A 21,191-nucleotide genomic window follows, 5' to 3' on the forward strand; every position below is an offset into this window, starting at 1 on the left:
CCAGCATCCCCTCCCTGTGGCTCTGCTCCCCAAGGGACCTGCAGCTCAGGGAGCTGGGGTGTCTGCTTTGAAGGAATACTCACTGCCACGCCCCAAGAGGACTTTGTAACTGGGGAGGAGGCACTTGGGTCTTGCCCTGGGCTCTTTAACCCATCAGGAACCCTTTGCCTCTCGTGTCCAGGGCAGTGGTTTTGTGTCTGGGGACAGTGGTTTGCTCCCGTGGCTTCCCACAGCCCCCCAGTCATGGCTGATGGGCTCCCCTTGCCTCACTGGCATTTCAGGTCCCTGCCAAAGCTCCTGCAAGATCTCCAGTCCCTGCACGAAGCTGGATGGTGGCTCCTGTAACCCTGAGAGCTGCCCTTACTGCCTGAAGGTGCTGGCGAGCGAGGCTGAGCTGACAGACAATGAGTCGGGTGACTCAGACAGCGAGGGGGTCTACGAGTTCACGCAGGACGCCCAGTACAGTGACCAGAGGGACCCTCAGCGGGGCAGGACCCGGGCCCGGAGAGCCAGCCGGGTGCTGGCCTTCTGGCACGTGGTGTGTGAGACCTTCCGGAAGATCGTGGACAGCAAATATTTTGGCCGTGGGATCATGGTGGCCATTCTCATCAACACTCTCAGCATGGGCATCGAGTACCATGAGCAGGTGAGTGCTGTCCCAGTGGCTCCCTGTGCAGTTGGGATGCTAGAGGTGTTACTGGTCTGACTCTGGCTGCTGGTGGGATGGTTTGGGGTGACAGGCATTGGGGTGCTGTAGGAAGGGTCCCAGGACAAAGCAAGGCCGATTTTCCTCCTCTGAGCCTGCTTCCAGCTTGCTGTGTGAGCTCCTGCATCCTGACCCCCCTGGGGATGCTCAGCACCATGCTGAGACCACCACCACATTGCTGGTTCCTGAGGTGTAGGTGCTGAGGGGAGGGAGCAGCCCTTTGCCATGGGGTTTGTGCCAGGCTGGCAGTGGGCTCTGGGGTTGCTGTGGCTGCAAGCTGGGAAGTCTATTGAGTTTGCAGTCCCTGGAGAGGAGGTAACAAATGCCTTTGCCTCCCTGGTGAACGCTCCAGCAGCAGCATGCTGAGTCCAAAATAGACTCATCACTGGCTGTTCCTCACTTGTTGCCTCCCTGGTGAACGCTCCAGCAGCAGCATGCTGAGTCCAAAATAGACTCATCACTGGCTGTTCCTCGCTCGATTATCTGAGTCCTTGCAGGCAAGAGGCAGCCTCTGCTCCAGCCTCGCGGGCGCTTGTCACCTGGCAGAGCTTCTCCCTGTATATAGTCATTAAGGAAAGGAGTTGCCACGTTCCTTCTGAAACGTCTCCGTAAGGATGACAAGAGCTTTGCTTTTGGAAAGGCTTTTGTGCCGTCTGGTCTTACCGCAGGGTTCATGGCTGCAACCTGGCTGGGTGCCTGTGGTCCTGCTGCAGGTGTGGGATGACTTGGTGCTGCACGTGCCTTCGGGTACGGGAGAAGGGGTCACCAGGGGGGATGCTGAGACGTTGCAAAACCTTGTTCTGTAGCCCTCCAGGGCTTGAGGGCTCCCCGTGGCCAGTCCAGAATGCTGCTTCTGGGATGCTGGAGCTCTCCCTTCTCAGACACAGCCACCTCTGTCCCAGCGCCAGGCATCCCTGGGAGCTCCCTCGAGTCCTGCCTGGCTGCTTTTCTCCCTTCCTGCCACATCTTGGATTTGTGGAGTCACTTGCAGTTCATGCTGAGGCAACTCCCAAAGCTCCTGATGGCAGCAGTGGTGGCTGCAGACCAGCTCCAAGTTCCCATGTCTTCTTGGGGCATTAATGCCTCAGTGCCCGACCACCAGGGAGACATGGCTGTGCTCAATGTGTCCCTTCCAGCCAGCACTTTCTCCCTGATGCTCTGATTCAGTCTGGCTGGCTCAGCCCTGGGCTCAGCACACATTAAACAGCGAGGTGCTCTGAAGTCCTGCAGGTTTCACCTTCCTGTGCTGCTTTCTGTGGGGAAGCTTGAGTGCTTCTACCTTTATTTAATAATATTGGGAAGATAATCTCCTGAGAACCTGGGGGGAGGTGGCTCAGGAAACTGATGAACAGTTCTATATCCTTTGGCTGAGAGGTGAAAGCTGATCTGCCGTGGCTTTGCTGCAGCTCTCCAAGGGCTGGATTGTCAAAGCTTGTTGTCCTTTATCATGCCCATCTTTGCGAGATGCTGGTGCAGGCTCCTGTGGCTGTACCATGGGGGAACCATCCCACCAGAATGGGTGGCTGAGCAAGTTCCCATCAAACCCTCTAAAGGCAACACAGCTCCTTTATTCTGTGGCTTGGGGGAACAGGGCAGGGGGTACTGGCCTCTGCCCTGGTGGGTCCCAGCAAGGAGCTTGACCCAAAGAGGCAGATTTTTGTGGTGCTTTTGGGTAACAAGGTGAAGGGAGCTGATAAGCATGGGGGGACTCCAGACACTGTGGGTGGTTGTTTTCTTTGACAGTATTTTGAAGCTACTACTGTTCCAGATTCCTTTCTCCAAGGCATTTGGAGTGAATAGTGGAGCTTGTTTTCATTAGTTCCTCTGCTCGCAGTGGCGGCAGAGAGCAGAGAGGTGTTTTTCTGTAAACTTGGGAGGCTTGTAGTCAGTTTCATAATCTGACAGTTACGAGAGCACGAGTTAGAGGAGAGAAATGCTGGACCAGGCCTCTCTGCAAAGATTACAAACACTGAAACATGTTTGGGTTTGGGATGTTTGTTTTTTCCTTGTCTTGTAGAAGAGCCTTTCCTAAAAGTGCAAATGATCAACCTTGCCAAATTTATCATTGGCTGATTGTTTGCAAAGATGTGAGGAAATTTGAGGAGCACTTGACTCTGTGACTTTCTATATTAGGCTCCCTGCTTATTTAATGAAAAGCCTCTTGGGCTTTTCCCATGTGGCCACCCTGGGCACACCAGGCTATATTAGGATAAATACCTTCAGGACATGTTTTATGGTGCCATGTCAAAAGTCTTGTGCTGTTTACCAGCACCTTGCCAGAGGGCAGAAGACACACTAGCAGCTGCTCTGTGAGAGGAAGGATTGGCTGGTGCTTACTCAAGGAGGAAGAAGGCTTCTGCCCTCCCATCTGTCCCATCAATGTTGGGTGGGATTCAGCAGCTCTGGGATTACCAGACTATCTTAGCCTTCAAGACAGAAGCTGGTCAGCTGAGGTCCTCATTATAGCTGGGAGAGAAAAGTATGCTCCTCTGGAGGCTTTGCATCTCACCTTGAGACAGGCATCCTGGAGGGACCTGCTTTTCTCCATGGAAGATGCCTAGAAGACTGTAATGGTCTTTCAGCCACTTGCTTAACAGACTCATCAACCAAAGAAGGCCAGATTGGGATGAAAGTTATTTAGGATATTTGGGTTATTTAGGATGAAAGTTATTATTTGAAGGCACATCAAAATGAGTGGAAATTGAAAGTGTGTTGAAAACACTAGCCCCTACCTCTTTCTGTTTGTTTGCACTCACCCATGAGTCAACAGAGCCAGACTGGGCACCCATGGCCAGGGGTGCTGGATTCACATAGCAAAGGTGCTTCATGTACCCAGGAGCTCATCTGCTTCCCTAGAACCTTCCATCCTGAAGCTCCTCTCCAGAGACTGCTTTCCATGGTAAAATCATTGTCCACAAATATTTTAAAAAGGTATAGCTGGGGGGGTTCAGTAGCTGGGTTTCCTCTAAGCCCCTTCTGACATGAGCTTGCTGACTTTCTCCCTCAGCATCAGGTTGCTTCCACACTGTCCCCACACGTGGGTGAGCCATAGGTACACCTGACTGGGCTTAACTTGACACTTTCTGCCCATCCTCCCTACCTGTCCAGCTCTGGCTCCTGCCTTTCTGGCAGCTGCTGGGCTCCATGGGAGGAGAGCAGAGTGGTTTGAGGTGTGCTGAACACTCACCACGTCGTGGCTGCTGGGCAGCACTGTGAAATTTTCCATCAGGGCAATGACAACCAGATTGCTGTGGATTATTAATGTGACTGCTAAATAGCTTGTTTTTCTACGGAGATGAAGCAAAATGCAGGTAGAAACTATTAGCTTTGGGTAGAGGAATACAAAGGTGATTTAAAGGCAGACTCTGGGGGATTTTAAATACACTGCTGAGCCAATTGACTGATTCGCCTCAGGGAAGCTGAGGCTCTGCAGCGCTGCGGGTTCAAACGACAAGGGCTTTGCAAGAGCTTGTTCTGCCATAGAGCAGGAGTAAAATGTGCTGCTAAACCAGAGGGTTTCTGTGCTGCTTTCCCACAGCCTGGCTGTAAGCCAGACTCTGTTCCATAATGTGCTACTTTTTTCTTTTTTTACTTTTTTTTTTTTCCTTTTACTTTTTTTTTTTCTTCTTCTCTTTAAATCCTTCCTTGGAGTGAAAGGCAAAGGCTTCAGTACAAGGCGTGATGTTGGACTCCTCAGCAGGGGAAAGAATTCAGCAAGGCTTCCTTGAGGAAGGGCTTTGGGGTTTTGTTTTTGTTTTTAAAATCTGGTTCACATTGAGCTGCCTGGCTGTTCCGATTTTCCTCGTCTGAACTCTCATTGTATGAACTATACCCTACATATTCATTTGTTTAAATAGCTCTTCAATTTCAGCCGCTGTCTCTGCGGTGTTTTGCCATTGTTAACATAACAAGAAAGAGACTGGAGAGTCCTGCTTTGGCCTCCCCAGAGCTGCAGTCGGTTCAAATCCATGGCTGGAGCTTGTGGGGACTTGGATCTACATTGATCCAAAACTCTGGTGTGTCTGAGGGAAGAGGAAGTTGGTTCAGACCAACTGTAGAGAACCTCTTGTTAATTTTTCGAGGCAAACTGGAGAGATGACAAGGGTGAATGACTCTTTGGGACTGCACCCAAGGAGAAAAGCTCATGATCCACAGGAAGCAATTCTTCAAGGAAGTGGGAAGAGGTGATGTCTGGCATCCTCACAGGAGGAGGATAACCAGTGGAGTTATTGTAGGAATCCAGAAAGCAGCAGTGCCACAAACCATGGTGTGAAAATCCCATCTCCAGTCAGGAGCAGCCTAAGGCCATGGTAGGATCTCCAGCTGAATTCCTAGGGCATCCTGCTGCAGGAGCAGATGATGTAAAGTTGTCACTGGTAACATTATGATCTAATAGCTGCTGCAGCATGGAAATATCAACCACCTGTGCCAAAGTGTCAAAGGAAAGCTTGCTGGCAAAATGCATTAGAATGTCTGTTTATGTAAACAGTAGAGGCTGGAGAACATGGGAGTCTTCTTAATCAGTGTCAGAGGATGTGAAATTTTCCAGTATCCAGGATGATCGAGAGGGGAGGGGAAGGGTCAGTAACTGCAGCAACATTAGCAAACCTGCTGGTGTGGAGGAACCATTAGGCTCCTGATTCAAGCATTAATAATAGTCACCTAAATGGTATTTATGTGCTACTGCTTGAATTCAATGTGCAGGGAAGAAGGTAACTGAAAACTATTAGCTCTTGTGACACCCACTGGTTGATTTCTCCATATGGGAACAAAATCTGATTGCTCCATGGATAAGTGGTGTAATGGAGCTGGGCAGTGGGGATTTGGCAGGTTGATGCCCCAGGTCTTGGGGTATTTGAGGTTGTGCTAGTGTCCAAAGTCCCAGGCAGGCTGGAGGACAGCAGGTCTTGGTCCATTTGTGAGCACTGCCTCAAGAAATAAGGGTATTCTGGGGATCAGAATCACTTGACTCTCAGGACTCGGTGGTCAAGAGCATCCTAATCTCCACCAGTTTGTAGCCAAGCTGAGCATTTTGCTGCTTGCTCCAGCAGTGGTGGAGGGCAGCTGCAGAATTGTTTGGCATATGGAGGCTGCTCCTTTGACATTCCTGTGTGCCAAAATGAGATCTTGCCAAGTGCTCATTCAGCTCCTGAGGAGGCTGTGGAGGATCTGGGGCAGAGCTGCAGCTCGTGGGGTGGGAGCTGCCTGGCTGGCCCTGCCTGGCTGCACAGGGCAGCCGTGGGCAACACCATGTCTGCTCTGACCTCTGCTGCTCCACATCAGGGAGATCCAGGACATCTAAATTTTGGCTTCTTTCATGTGTGTGGATTTGTGTCAGGTCTCCAGATCAGGAAGGAAGGGAATCCTTTTTAAAACAAATATTTCTGGTGCAGCTCTTTTGAATTGTTCCTTGCAAGGGCTGGGACTCAAAGACCTGTCCTACACCCAGGCAGCTGCTGGTGTTGCACCAAGGGCTCTCTTCATCACACCCCAATGATAACTGGTGCTGTACCCCCTAGCCCTGCACCCAGCTGCTTTACTCCAACTGTGGCCTTACTAGCACAGCCAGACACAGACAAACACCACCAGAGTTTGTGGTGATGTTTGTAATTAGATGCTTCCTTGTATGAATCTGATTAATTAGGCTTTGATTCAGGAGAGCACTTATGCATGTCTGTGCATTCCTCTCAATCATGAGACAGCCTTTCCCTGGACAACCTCCCTCTGCCCCAGGTTCTTCCCAGGACCTTGCAAGGTTCTGTGCTCACACACCATCTTCCCTTCCTAGAGGTATCTCCACTTCCACTTTGGTGTGTATCCCACGTCTCTATTTAACTCCATTACACATCTCTCCAGCCCTTTGCCAGCTACTCTCAGCCAACTGATCAAAGCTTTGGCAGCACAGCCAGGTTTTACCCTCCCTAGTGTCTGCTGGCTTTGCCCAACGTGGGCCTTGTCTCTAGCATCAACTGAATTTCTCAGCACTATGGCTGCACTGGGCACTTCCATGGCAGGAAAAATCAGGTGCCCTATAGACCTGCACATGCTGTATTCAATTAGCTCCTGCTTAAGCAGAAGTTACTCTTATTAACAGTTTGCTGTTGGAGACTGGAGGAGTCAAGTCAACACTAATGGAAGTAATCAGAGCTGTTAATCACTAGGATCAGTGACTCCAAAACCAGCTCTCTGTTTGTGATTGGGGGTAATTTTTGTTATGGACCTCAGGGGTCCTTCTGCTCCTCAGGGATCTGAAAGGTTTATGAGGTCTTGTAGGAACTTACATGTTTTAATTGACTCGCTCATGAAGCTCCTCCAGAGTACCATGCAAAATACAGGGGTGCCATGGCCCTCATAGACCTTAAAAAAAATGGACTATGACTGTAAGGCAGAGTTTATCCTGGTTCTGGAGATTGAATGATTTGAAAATTAAATGAGATTTCATGCAACTGGAAAATGTATGGGTTTTTTATCAGATAGTTCAGTCCTCTGCATACTTTAGGGATGAGCCTATGTGGATTCCTTGACATCTACTGAAGTTTTATTCAGCTCCCTGGATGAGGAGCTGTGTCAATCCTTTCCTGTTAATTTAGTTCAGAGGCTGGAAATGCTCGGGCTGCCTTAGATCCTATCATTACAGCTGTTGTTTCAGCTGCCATCCGTACCCTTGTGTTATCTCTGCTCAGGCAGCCCTGGGAAGAGACTCCAGCTCAGTGAAATGGGAAAATGATGTGTGCTTTTGAAACTCGCCTCATCCCCGCACAGATGAGAAATCGCTGCTCTCTGCAGATAGTCGGGCGTTTCTCTCTGCTTCTTTTTTGATTATTGTGGTTGTTCCCCTTGGGTGGGAGCCAGAAAACACAGCTAGAGCTTCTGGAGCATCCTCAGCCTGCACCAGCACACGCTTTCATCTGTAAGTGCTCCTGATTGCCAATTGTTGGTGATTTCCCAGGGATCACTCCTCTTTTTCCCCGATTCTCCTGGTAGAAGTTGGTCCCAATGACTCTGCCCTGTTGAGACCCGTGTCCTCACAGAGCCCCTTCCCACCCTGCTCAGTCCCCAGCTGGAGCAGGGACAGGAGCTGAGCTCTTTTCCCCTTTGTCTCTGCTGGATTTCAGCTCTTTGTGATAATATTTTTTTTTGCTGACATTAGGAAATGACCAGCTTTTCCCTCGTGGACGTCTGTCAGCATGAGAGATAGTGTTACCAGCACCAGAAACCCAGGTTCAACAGAACTGTGCAGGAGCTGTACAGAGATGGCCTTTTTTTTTTTTTATTTTTTTTTTTAAATTTTTATTGCCTCCCTCCCCCTGGTACCTTCTCAAGTACCTAATGGAGAGATAAGTTTCAAACTTGGTTTAGATTAAGTAGCAATAGAGGGCTTTAAATCTCAAGTACTTACAAGGTGTGACCAAGTGGAAATGCAGCTTTTGTTCAGCTTAAGCTGCTTCAAAACCTGGGCAGAGGGCTGAGCCACTTCATGTTTTTCTTGCATTTCTGGGATAATATTCATCCAGAAATCTCGAGCTGAGAGAGATAAGGAATTCAGGCGAGAATATCTGCTGTGCCTCCTGAGAGCAGGAAAGAGAGCACAGCCCCAGGGCTTGGAGGAGGAGAGCATGGTCTGCAGTTCCTGTTTATGGTCCTGGGGAAGGATAGTTTCTGGTAGGTTCTTCAGGGTTAGCTGATGAGGTTCTCCATCATGCTTGGGGCTTGTCTCCTCATTTGCACCCCAGGTTTGGAGTGGACAGGAGGCAGAGGTGCGTGGGGACGTGGCCCTGTCTGGGCAGTTTGGACCTGGGAATGTGCTTGTTGGCCATGGATGCTCAACAGTTTCATGGTGGAGAGAAAAGTCTTGCACCAGAAGGTGCCACATCCGTGAGACTCAGCTCCTTCCTCCCACAGGCATGAGGCAGGAAAGGATATTTGTTAATTGGAACGGGGAGGAGTGGGTGGAAGGTGAGGAGCTTAGCAGAGGTGGAGGAAGGGGAGTCCCTCCTGTGCAGACAGCTCCTGATTTTTAACAAAATCAAAGCTGCTTTCCTCCTTTTCTTACAGCATTACTTGTGATGGCATGAAATATTCAGCATCCATTCAAACCATAACAAAATCTTCCTTTCCCACGCAGGGATAGGATGAAACTGGACTTGTTCACTTGTTTGCCAAAGTCCTTTCTTTTAACAAATGCCTACTAATCCTGAACCTCCCAGCAGTCCTCCAGCCCACCGAGCACGCTGCCCTCTCCATGTCTCCTGCCCCAGGAGGAGCAGAGCAAACACCACTGCAATCCTGCTGCTTTCTGCATTGTTTTCTTTAACCAGTTTGGCAAAGGATGAGGAAAGAAAACCTATCTGTCTATCAGGCTCTGATTAAGCACGGCTCAAGTTCGTGCTGTTGGACCCAGGATGATAGCTAATGCCTGATGCCTTTTAAGGAGCCCCAAAGACAACGAATGTCATTGCTGAAAATATGTGTGGATTGAGTTTCTATTTATAAAGTAGCAAGTGGCTCTGGAGCTGAGAAGAGCTGGATTTACCCAAGGGAGCCAAAGAGGTTTTTTGGGTGGCCATGGCTCAGTGGGTGCACCAAGACTGGGGGAATAATGTGGGTGCGATGAGGTCAGGGGATGGAGAAGGCTCATGGGTTGACTGAGAACATGGCCATAAGCTATAAATGATGAGGAGTTGGCCATGGGAGAGGGCAAAAAGAGGGCACCTCATTTTGTTAATTAATAGCTGCTTCCGTTCGTCAGAATTTCTTGCATTTTGCCCCGGGACTTGTGGTCTGGCTCCTGTTTTGAGGCAGACTTGGTGTGTCTGCACCCACTCAGAGGGTGGAGAGGATGGTAATGGAGCAGTGTCAGGTTGAAAATAGCATCTTTGTGTGACCCGTTTGATTTTTTTCTTATGTCTATATATTAAAAATCTGCAAGTGATGAGTCAGTAAAATGCTGGTGGTGTTTCCTGTGAAATAGCTGAGGTTGGTATTTTCTTTCTGTGTTATTTTTCCTTAGTTGCCATGGTAATGATTTCAGAAGGGTTTTATTCTGCAGCCGTTTGAATGGGTTAGAAGTTTTCCTGCTCTTCTGGATCTGGTTGCAGAAGAGAAGCCCCCGGGATCAGGAGGGATCTGCTTCCTGGCTGGCCAGCCCATCCCTCCCTCAGTGCTGTGGCGAGACAGAGGGTTTTATCTCTTTTGTTTTATTGTTAGCAAGTAGAGAGGAGAGACCCTGGGGTGCTTCTGCTCCTTTGTACTGGCATCCCCAGGGGCCAGAGCTGGGCAAGACCAGGTTTGGCCACAGCCTGGAGCTCAGTGCTGGACAGAGGGAGGTGTCTGCCAGGGCATTTGGTTGCACTTCATCATGCAGCAGGGCTTGTCTTCCAGGAATTGGGCCACAGCCCCTGGGGATGTGCTTTTAATGACCTCCAGCCCCTGTCTTCATCTTAGGGAGCTTCTTCCCTCTCTCCCCTCTTGTGCCCTGCAGCCTTGCCTGCCAGCAGACACCTTGGTGCCCGTGGCTCCCCTGTTTGCCACGCGGGGCTCACAAGAGACGTGGTGCTGTCGGTTCCTGTTCCATCTGCTGCCAGCGCCTGTCCATGTGCTGCTTGGTACATCAACAGATCAACACTATGCAAACAGAGAGCTAACAGGGAATGATTTATCCAGGACAACACGTCTGTGTGTCCAGCAAGATGAGGTGTCTTGAAAACAAAATTCAGTATTTACCAAAGACTCATCAGGGGAGCTGGTGTTTCGTGCCACAGCTGAATCGTGCTTGTATCTTGCTCTTTCTGGGTGTTGCTCATTTAATCATAGGATGCTTTGCTTTTAATTAGTCACTGCTAGTATTGATGAGAGAATTAGCAGTCTTCTCTTAATGGAGAGGCTGAGGCAGGTGTGATGTAATAGAGGTGGTGAGCAGGATGCTTTGTGCTGCAAAGAGGCCCCAGGATCTGTACCTCAAACTCTGCCTGCCCATAAAATGTCCTTTCCGTAGGGATCCCAGAGGGATTTGGTCTCCAAATAGATTATTTAGTCAAAGGAGGGGTGTTACCTCCCTAGGCTGCTGTGTTGTGGCAGGGGAAACCTGCTTGATTTTACTGGCTCTTTTCCTCTGTGCCCGGTGAGGCCCTGGGGAGCTGGTTGTGTGCCAGGAGGCACTTCCCCAGGTACATTGTGTCTAGAGTTGGTCAATATTGTTCTGATTAGAAAGTTATTGTCAGAAAATGGCAGTTTATCAAACTTGAAGCTGTTCGTGGGAGGGGAGAGGTTTCAGTGAACAAGCTTACAAAAATTTATGGAAATACATTGTCTGAGATATTTGAAATGTCCATTTGAGCAGCTGGGGAACAAAAAGTTCTATGTTCTACTTCAAACTGTCAGTTTTTAAATTTCAGTTGATTTACAATACAGAACAAATGGGTAAGGGAATAGGGGCAGAAGTGGAGGGGAGAGCTTTCGAAACTGTGAGCACCAAGTGTTCCAGTTTTCCAATTATAAAACTCCACATTCCTGTTTGGGATGGGATGACAATTTCAATTCCCACTTGAGGAAAAAGGCCACTTTCCTGCTGTAATGTAATGATATCTAAGGAAGGTATCTCAGACACGTTTCTGATTTCTCTAGAGCAGAAGCATCTTATAAACAGTTTTATTATCTCTGGCTGCATGGAAATCCCACAGCTGGTAGTCTGGGATGTTTGAATTCCTAATGCCTGGCTGTGATCCCCTTGGGCTGGATCACAATCTCAACCAATCTCTTTTTTTATACCTAATTCCCAGGGTGCCTGTGGCAGGGGTCTGGACTGGCATCCCACATCCTGGCTGCAGTGATGTGTCCCTGGAATGGGATGTGGAGCTCCTGCAGGGGGCTCCTGGGCTGCCTTGGAGACTCCCCGTCCCCAGGCTGGGAGTGAGGGCCTTGGGGGATAACACTCCACCACTGGCTGCAAAAATCCTCTGAGTAATTCCCATCACCCCAGCTCAACTGTTCAGGGATGTGCTCATCCCTGAGGCAAAATAACTCCTGGATTACAGCGGGTCTGGTTGCAGTGTTCTGCCAGCAGAAGCTCACCTCATCCTTCCCTGGCAGAGCTCTGGGCTGCCCTGGAGACCCTCCTCCTCTCCTGGCCATGTGAAAGGGAATTTTTCCCTTCCTCTTTCAACCCATCTTGGCCATTACACTTAGATTTTTTTAGTATTAATTCTCACCTCTGGTTCAAGAGACCCTCCTCCTCTCCTGGCCACGTGAAGGGGAATTTTTCCCTTCCTCTTTCAATCCATCTTGGCCATTACCCTTAGATTTTTTTTAGTATTAATTCTCACCTCTGGTTCAGGAGATCCCACTCTAAATTTTTATGATGTGTGCCCACTGTCTCAGATACTAAAAACTATTTGCTGTGAGGTAAGTGGAAAGGAGTCTGCAGAGGAGGGAGGGGAGGGTAAGTGGCTTTTTTTGGGTGAAGCAGGGGGAGGTGGCTGGACTGGGTGCTGAGCATCAGTGTGCTGCTCAGGCTGACCCATAGCTCACCAGGGCCAGGGGTATTTGGGGCTCTTGTGAGCTGAGTGGGCTGGGAGGATATTTCATGGGCTAGGGAGTTCAAGGCTCTTACAACTCTCCCCACAGCTCCCCACATCTCTCAGCTGTGCCCTGCCAATGCCTCCCATCCGGGTTTATACATCCCAAGAACAACTTGAAGCATCAGGTGCTTGGGAAGTGCAAATTTCAGGAATCCATGCTATTAAGGGAGCAACCCTGCTAGGGCTGGTTGGGTTTTTGGTGTCACCTCTGCAGGTGCTGACACCACTGGACAGGATGCTGGAGGTGGGGAAGGAAGGATGCCAGGGCAGAGGGTGATGGGGGGACAGGGATGCTGGGTGCTGCTCAGGCATCAAGAGACCTCGCTGGGTTGCACCTGCAGGGCAGCTTGGTGACAGGGAGGGCACAGAGGGTGGAAATCAGCCCTTGGGTTTAAGATTAGTGGTGCTAAAGGATGAGAAGGAAAGCTCCCAGGAACATGTTTCCTTTCCAGTGGTGTCACTGCAGCAATGATAACAGCACAGCCTTCCTCAGCACTGGGGCACTAATGAATGAGTTGACATTTTTATGGTGACTGATGTAGACTTTCACCTATTTGAAATTGTCCTGAGGGGCAGTTTGACATACAAGACCTCAGCCTATTTATTGCTTTGTGTCTGAGCATTCCCATAGGTAAGTGCATTTAAACCAGGGCTGCGTTTCCTGTTGGGAGCTGGAGCAGTTGTATTTTAGCTCTAGTTCAGTGAGGAGGTAATTTGGGCTGTGTGTCCAGTGTGTTTGGCCAACTTTAGCCAAGGGGAGATCTGTTCCTCAGTGAGGATGTTTGAGGTATAGGAAGCCTTCAACATCCTCTTCCTTTTTCTTTTTTTAAGACTTCTTTTCAATGCTGCTGTTTTCCCCTTTGCTGTCCTGTGACCATTGCTGTGTCATCACAAGCTTCCACTGGTATCAGTGCAAGTCCCTGTGGATTACACCACCACGATGAGACAACATCAGTCCAGTTTGGGTCCCCATCTATCATCGTACTGGGTTGCAGGGACTCGAGCTGCAAGGGCTTGGCCAACTGTGCCTGGAGACTTCGACCCTGAGAAAGAGAGAGTTGAATGCCCACATGGATTTAACTGTTTATCTGTTAAGCCTTTGGTTGCTATATTTTCTTGGGGCTCTGAAATACAATTGATCAAGTGTTGACTCTGCCCCTCAACCATCTCCTCTCCCAGGTCCCATGGTGTTGGGTCGGGGTTGAGTCACCTCATGTCAAACCCTACAGTTTCTGCTGTGATGTGGCAGCTCCTGGTGTGGTGTAGGCATTTTCTGGCCAGCCATGAAGGTGTTTTATGTTTGTGGTGGGAGCAATGTGCATTTCTAAGAGGAATGCAAGCCCCACTGTGGGTAAGGTGCTTTGTGAGCTGTGCCAGCCCATTGCCCAAGGGCATCTCTGCATCACCAACACGACCTTGTGGCCACCTGCCAGCAGGACACGGTCCCTGGATGTTAACCAGGACTGTAAAGTAGAAACATACAGTTGCAGTCGTGTGCTGGGGTTAAATGGGGAAAAAGGGGATCTGGTGCTGCAGTTCTGCTCCTGTCTTTGCCACTGACTGATCCTAAACAGACTACACCACTGTTTTTTGTCTTCTGCCATATGTTTTCCAATAATGCTCACCCACCCGCCGGGGCAAGCACAGTGCTGGGTGTCTGCTGGCATTGTTGGGAACCCTCTGTGAAATATGCTACAAAAACATGAAGGGTATTAATTTAGGTCTAGGATTACAGGAAGTCTGTTTGTTAGGAGATTTTTTTTGTACCTCTATTTTTAGATTTTCAGGATCGAGCTCTTTGTCCACTGCAGCATTTGGAGCTTCCTAATAGTGAGGGTTTTGAGCTGCTCCAGTTATAGCACCTCGGGTCTCAGCATTTGAAAAAACTGAAATCTTTTGATGAGACACTACATAAAAAAGACAGGCCCTAGGAGGACACTTATGTGAGAAAACAGTCCGACTTTGCTTTCTGCTTAAGGAGAAGTGGTTCGGAGGATGTGAAAGCGTTGAGGCTCCGTACACTTCGCTTTTCCATCTCCCTCCTGAGCTGGTGCTAAAGCTGCGATTTACGTGAACTCCGTGTCTGGATTTACCTGCTCGATTTACAGCGGGTGTCTAAACCCTAAATACTGTAATAGTCTTTTTCTTCTCTCTCCTGGGCTTTGAGCTGAGCTATTACCATTTTCTCACTACACCATTAGCATCAATATTCCTACACTTACAGTATTGGGGCTTCTGCTTCCAGGTATAATTTTGGATATGCTAAACAAATGGAGCTGTGCTTCTCACTGTGTCCCTTTCCTCCTCTTCTTTCCCCAGCCAGAGGAGCTTACCAACGCCCTGGAGATCAGCAACATAGTCTTCACAAGCCTCTTTGCCCTGGAGATGCTGTTGAAAGTCCTTGTTTATGGCCCTTTCGGCTACATTAAGAATCCATACAACATCTTTGATGGGATCATTGTGGTGATTAGGTACAAATCTTGAGTTCTCTTTATGTGTTTCCCCTCATTTGGCTGTTTAATCAGAAAATAATGGAGTGAGCATAAATACCTTCTTTATACTTCTTTGCTGTAAATTAATGCAGATATGATTGCTAATACATATCTTGGGGTTATTTTATGATCATGTTAGAAAGAGGTTTAAGCAGGAAGCCATCAGTCCCACTGTCCTGGGAATGTCTAGGATCCAAATGGTACAACCAGTGCCCCATTAAGGAGCTGGCTGGCTTTTTGGCATTTGCAAAGGCTGTAATTGCCCCTGCAGCTGCAGCCTCTGATTTGCAGGAGTGTGTTTGACATTCCAATGGGACTCTGCTCTTTGCGAGCCTGGACGAAGTCCAGCTCAGCGGGAGCACTGGCAGTGTGTTTCTGCCCACTTTCCATCCCTCTCCTTTCTGAATTCCACCCTCCCTTTGCTTCCTGTCCTCCATGCCTTTGCATCAGGCTTTGTCTTCTCATCTGCAGTGACCTTTTTTCCCTTCCACAGTGTGTGGGAGATAGTGGGCCAGCAAGGTGGGGGGCTCTCGGTCCTGCGGACCTTTCGGCTCATGCGAGTGTTGAAGCTGGTGCGGTTCATGCCGGCCCTGCAGCGCCAGCTCGTCGTCCTCATGAAGACCATGGACAACGTGGCCACGTTCTGCATGTTGCTGATGCTCTTCATCTTCATCTTCAGGTGAGCACTTCCGATTCCCAGTCCTGAGGTTGCTGTGGGTCTTTCAGGTGAGATTCCATGGGGAAGTGCAGGAGTCCCTGCCAGGGTGTGGCTGAGCTGAACAGTCCCAGAAACAGCAGCACTGTGATGGCTTCCTGCCCTGACTAAATTCTCTTAACTTTGGCCAAATGAGGCATCTGTCTTTGTGAGATGATTTACGAAGAAAATCTTTCATCTGGGTGGTTCCTTGACATCACGCCAAGACAGCAGTCCCATTACTTTCCAACTAGGAGAAAGCCTGGTGCTAAAATATTGCCAAGGAGAGGGTGATGCTTCTAAAACAAAGTCAGTCATGGTGGAGCTTGTGCTCTTTCATGGCCTCTTCTTCTGCAGAATGTCTGCACTGGAAACATTAGAAATGGGCTTGGTGTAGCTTCCAGTTCTTGGATTTTGGTGTAGATTTTGAGATTTGTCTCCGTGTAACAGCCAACTCTGGAGTTCCAGCAATCCAGGCACTAGGAGGGCTGAAGGAAGTCAGTATCTTCCATGGAATAATGTCCCTTCCCCCAGTGAGATATTTCACTGCAAAGTCACCATTTGCAGCCATGGTGCTCAGTGGAGCTGTAAATAATTTGATTATCCAGGTTACTGGCCGAGAGCAGGGGAAAACAGATAATTCTTTTAGTATCAGTCTCAAATGAAAGGTATTTTGTTTTCCTGTCAAAACTGAAAAAGCTGTTTTGGGTCCCCTGATGTGTCTCATTCAGGCATTTCACAGTAATCCTTTCTGTCTTCCTAATTCAATTTAAGCCTATTTTGCTAAAAATGTGTCATTGCAAAACAGAAAGTCAAAACATTTTGTTTAGAAAATGTTGAAACAAAATGTTTTGACTTCAAAACAAAGCAGAAGAGAAAGAAGGAGCGGGTGTACTTTTTGGTTGAAACTCTTCTAACAGATTTGACCCAAATTCACCACTGGGTTGCATGATCTCGAGGAGTGTTTTTCCGTGAACAAATGTATCCAACTTTCAAGTAAAATAAATAAAACAAGTAAAAAAAAAAATTGCCCAGGTGAAATCAGGAGACGCGGTCAGCCCTGGTGCACAATTTTTCTCTCCTGTTGAGCCCCTGCTTTCCCTCCTGTGCAGCATCCTGGGGATGCACCTTTTTGGCTGCAAGTTTGCTTCGGAGCGAGACGGCGACACGCTGCCTGACAGGAAGAACTTTGACTCCTTGCTCTGGGCCATCGTCACTGTTTTCCAGGTACAAAGTGGATAAATGCCACAACTCATGTGTTTTGGGGCTGCAGGGACTGGGGTTGTTTTCCAAAGCATCTAGAGGAGCTGAGTGAAGCTCTTCACCTGGAAGGGAGAGGAACCAAGTGCACAAGTGAGGGAACACGGGAGGTTGCAGACTGTTCTCCAGATCAAAGGAGAAAGCTAATGAGGAGGGGCTGCCAAGGCAGGAGGCTCATGCATTTGCAGTGTGGACTGGGTGAGTGAAAGGTGGAGATGAAGAGGAGGAGATGAGGACTGTTTGCAGTTCTATTTTGACAAAGAGCAGTGTCCTGTTTAAGCCCATAATTGAGATGTGCAGATTTTTGTTCTAAGAGCTCTGAGCTCTGTAACTGTGGGATTTATAAAGGAGTTTTGGCTGTTCTGGTTCACCAAAAAAAAGGTCTGATCCAGGCAACATTGCATTCCCTTGCAGCTCAACATGCCCCTTGGTGCAGTGGAGTTGGGGACGAGGGTGGCCAGGGTCCCTGCTGATAACATAAGAGTCACAGTTGCTTTGGTCTTGTCTCCTCTCTAGCTCAGCTAGTGTCTTGGTCCACATTGTCCTTCTACAGTGGATACCCCAGAACCTGGGTGTTTGTCTGGCCCATCCACAGCACAGATACCCAGCCAGGCCTGGGGAAAAGAGCACATAACCCTTGGTATCTCCATTTTCCTGGTACCCTTCCTCTGCAGATTTTGACCCAGGAAGACTGGAACAAGGTCCTTTACAATGGCATGGCATCAACCTCCTCCTGGGCTGCTCTCTACTTCATCGCTCTCATGACCTTTGGGAATTATGTTCTCTTTAACCTGCTGGTGGCCATCCTGGTAGAGGGTTTCCAGACAGAGGTAATGTCCACGTGCTCGTGCCTTTGCTTTCTTCTAAAGTTTCAGGGCCTCTGGATCCTGGAATTTGATTTCTGAGATGGACAGCAATGTACTTGCAAGAGTGATACATGGAAAAAAGTAGAGGAAAAAATTAGATCTTTTTCTTTTTTTTCTTTCTTCTTTTTCTTAACCACGATGCAATTTAACACAGCAAGCCCTCGAAAGGAAGGGCTTAAATGAAAAGCACTGTTAGCATTAATGCAGGAGTGGGAATTCAGCAGTGAGTCAGGCACTGTGGATGGGATTGCTGCTATGACAGTGGCTTTGAAACAGTTCTCACCGTGCTTGTCAGCCAGACAAAAAGCCTTTCCTGAAAACTTACGCAGGCTGGTAAGAGATTAGTGACACCATTATCTTTGCTGATGGTATGTGTTCATGGAGCTCTTCCCTTTTCCAGTCCCTCAATACTCTGCACATTTCAAAGTACATGACTTCTGGGTTCTGCCAGCTGCTTCTTCCAGCTGGGAACTTCCACGAGACATCCTGGATTGCTGGAGGCTTTCAAAGAAGGGTTGGGGGTGCACTTTGGTTCTAACTCAGTCTTTTTCTTCATCCTGCTGCCTTCCCAACTATCTAACTCAGGGGCAGTGAGCAGGTCACCTCGTTGTCAGAGCGAGGGACCTGCAATGCCCACCCACTCTCTGCAAAAATTGTCCCACTGTCTAAGAACATCAGTAAGGGAAGGGGGACCTTTACACCCTGCCCAGGGGGCTGGAGAGGTAAATATAACCTGAGAATGTTCACTGGGGTTTGTTTGTATAGGCTGTGCTTTTATCCACTATCGCTGATTTTGATAAGTGTTCTGAGGAGCCATAATGTTATTTAAGCTTTGTTGCTTGTGTATTATAACATTGTTCTGCCCTATGAATAGCTTTGCATAGAACTGTTTTTATTATTCTTATTTTCAGAGCAGAGTTTAGTGTTGAGTTAATGGAGTCATAGCAGGAGATAGGAAGAAGAAATACTTTTTATTTTATGTATTGTCTCTCTCTGTGTTGGTGCTTTTCTTTTTAATTGTTATTCTTGTAGCTGTCTCTGTCTGTAGCCCCCCTCCCCACCATGCCATTCAGCTGAAGGGAAGGTCACTGCCAGGTTCTTCTGAATAGCACAATGTTCCCTTGCCCAAGTGAGAAGAGGTAAAAAGCTCCTTGTGTGCTTGTGATGACGGCTTCGAAACCGAACCTTTGTCTGTTCAGTCTGGCAAATTGATTCTCTGAAGGTCGCTGGAGTGGGAGCTCACCTGCTGCACCTGCTGCTCAGAGAAAATGGTGCAGCCTTTCCCTGCAGCAGCCCTTTTCCACCCCCAGTCCTCAAGGGAGGCTGACACCTCTGGTCTTCAGCTCAGCCTGGTATTTCATGCTAGATCATCCACGTGCTCCTGCCCCCGCACACCCAGCCAGGCACCTTTTCCCTGGGCAGAAATTTATCCGTGTTTGCTTTGCAGCCAGGTCGTACCGTGGTGTGACATCCTATACATTTGTGCCTTGGCTTAATGCACAGCAATTTTATTCCAATAATCATGTCCTTGGGGGTGCATCTTCCCTGGGGTCAGGGGAACTGCCTGCAGCATCCCCCCACGTTAACTTGCAGCTTTTTTTTGCAGCAGGGCTGCTCCATCACCTGCCCCCGCAACTCCTGCCGGGGCAGTGCCAGGCTGGTCCAAGACAGCCCCAGGGTTTCCACCTAAGCTGCAAATCTGCTTTAACTGTAGGGTAAAAACCAACAAACCTTAGCAGCATAAATCGGGGAGTAACTTCTGATTCAGGAAAGCACAGACAGCCTGAAGCCAGTGATGCTCACATTGGTATCCAGAGGTGAGTGCAGGGACAGGGACCCAGTGCAGCCTCTGCAGACCAAACCCTCTCTGGCTGGTTGTGCCCAGCCACAGCAATTGCAGTGCACTTGCACCAAATTCCTATAATTTGTGACTCTGATTACAGTGGTATTTTGGATCTTGAGCTTTGATGATGGGATTTTAATAATAATCTTCCTTCCATGTCCTTGTTGTTCTGCGTTCCCCGCGTTCCTCCAGTAAATTGCAATGGGATCCAGAGGTCTCTCAGTTCAACCCAAGTTTCCCACAGCAGACAGGGAGCAAAAGTCTGCTGGAGGTCAGGAGCCAGGTCTGGCTTTGCTGGTTTATGTTTATTCAGCTTTGTTGGTGTGTAGCTTTGCAAACAGATCTCATTCTGCTTTTTGCTAGCTGGCACACAAAGGATCGTCTCCTAAGCAGAATTAATAGAGAGATCATCTCTCGCTGTAAACAAACCCCAGCATCTCCCTCCTGTGATTGCACTTGACCCTTCTTCTGAGTTTGGTTTTTTGTTTTGTAGTGGTTCTCTTTTTTTTTTTTCCCCCTCTTTTTTTTTTTCTTCCTTTTTTTCCATTCTCCTTCAGATTTCTGGGCTGAAACACAATCCCAGGGCTGCTGCCTTTATCTTCCTGGTCCTTGAGTGCCTTTCCTCAATCTGCAAGCACCTCGTTAATTTTAGTGCACGGCTTTGCAGCCCCAGTTGCTAGGCAGCAGATGTATATAAGCAGTTGAGAAACAAAAAAGACCTGTTCCAAACTTTAAATACGGAGTAATATATTTTGCAGGATTGAGGTTCTTTTTTTTTTATTTGGTAACCTGCCTCTCTCTCACAAGAGGCACACACAGGACTTTATGCAACATAGTTATTTTTGACAATGTGTTCTCTGATTTAGCTTGAGCCTGGTGTTGGTGCAGGGAAGGAGGTGAGCAGGGGACTCCATTTGATCCAGCTGCTGATTTGAAATTGCTGCCTGACCTCTTGAGTGTCTGCCCTGGGGACTTCTCTCTGAAGCAAGCAGTGACTCCTCTTTGTCAGACATAAAGCTTGTCTCCTGAGGGACTTCCTAATATTATCTCCAAAGTGTATTCTTCCATTGGTAATCCTCCCAGTTTCATGTCCCTTTGTCCCCAGCCACCCTTGCTCATGGATTTGTTCCTTCCCCTCTTTGGTGCTCTGCTTCCTTCCCAGGACTGTCCTCCAGCACCTTTATCCTTTCCTCTGCAGGAGGATGTTATCTGCTCTCTGGATGTAACACCCTTGGTGAAAATGGGACTTTGACTTTTTCTGGGCTACAACCAGAGTGAATGGTCCCTTCTCCCACCAGTTTGGATTTTGAATGGTGTTCTTCTTGCATCCCTTACATTTTACATTCCAATTGGTTTCAGTGGGATTTTCTTTGTGACAGAAAAGTGTTTCCATGTTTTCTTTTGATGGCTTTTTCATGTCTTTGTCTGCTGACAACCAAAGACTTTCAGTGTCCATGACATCACTAGCAAGACACTCTTGGCCCATCCAGATCCCAGAGCTGATCAGTCTTTTTTAAGCATTTCATCCCACCTTGAAGTGGAATGAGTTTTGCATCCTATTTAGCAACTGGAGGAAAGATCCATTGCCCTGTAGGCAAGAAGTTAAACCTGTGGGACAACCTGCAGCCCTGAGGGATGGAACCAGACATGGCCATGATGGCAAAATGTGCTGAGGGGTGTTGAAAGAGCCACCCCTGAGGAAGAGGAAACACAGCGAGGTCATAAATACTGTGTACTTTCCAAGTGGGTAGGGA

General features: G+C 48.4%; 1 protein-coding gene across 1 annotated transcript in view; it reads left to right on the forward strand.

The window, feature by feature from the left end:
- The window catches only part of CACNA1G (calcium channel, voltage-dependent, T type, alpha 1G subunit), a 96,820-nt gene that overhangs the window by 17,571 nt on the left and 58,058 nt on the right, over window positions 1-21,191 (forward strand). The window contains exons 9-13 of the mRNA XM_010002670.1: window positions 282-646; window positions 14,602-14,753; window positions 15,268-15,453; window positions 16,581-16,695; window positions 17,403-17,558. Coding sequence (XP_010000972.1) covers window positions 282-646; window positions 14,602-14,753; window positions 15,268-15,453; window positions 16,581-16,695; window positions 17,403-17,558 — 974 coding nt within the window. The remainder of the gene's footprint in view (window positions 1-281; window positions 647-14,601; window positions 14,754-15,267; window positions 15,454-16,580; window positions 16,696-17,402; window positions 17,559-21,191) is intronic.

The sequence above is a fragment of the Chaetura pelagica genome, unplaced genomic scaffold (assembly GCF_000747805.2).
Source record: "Chaetura pelagica isolate M959 unplaced genomic scaffold, ChaPel_1.0 scaffold47, whole genome shotgun sequence".
Classification (NCBI taxonomy): Eukaryota; Metazoa; Chordata; class Aves; order Apodiformes; family Apodidae; genus Chaetura; species Chaetura pelagica.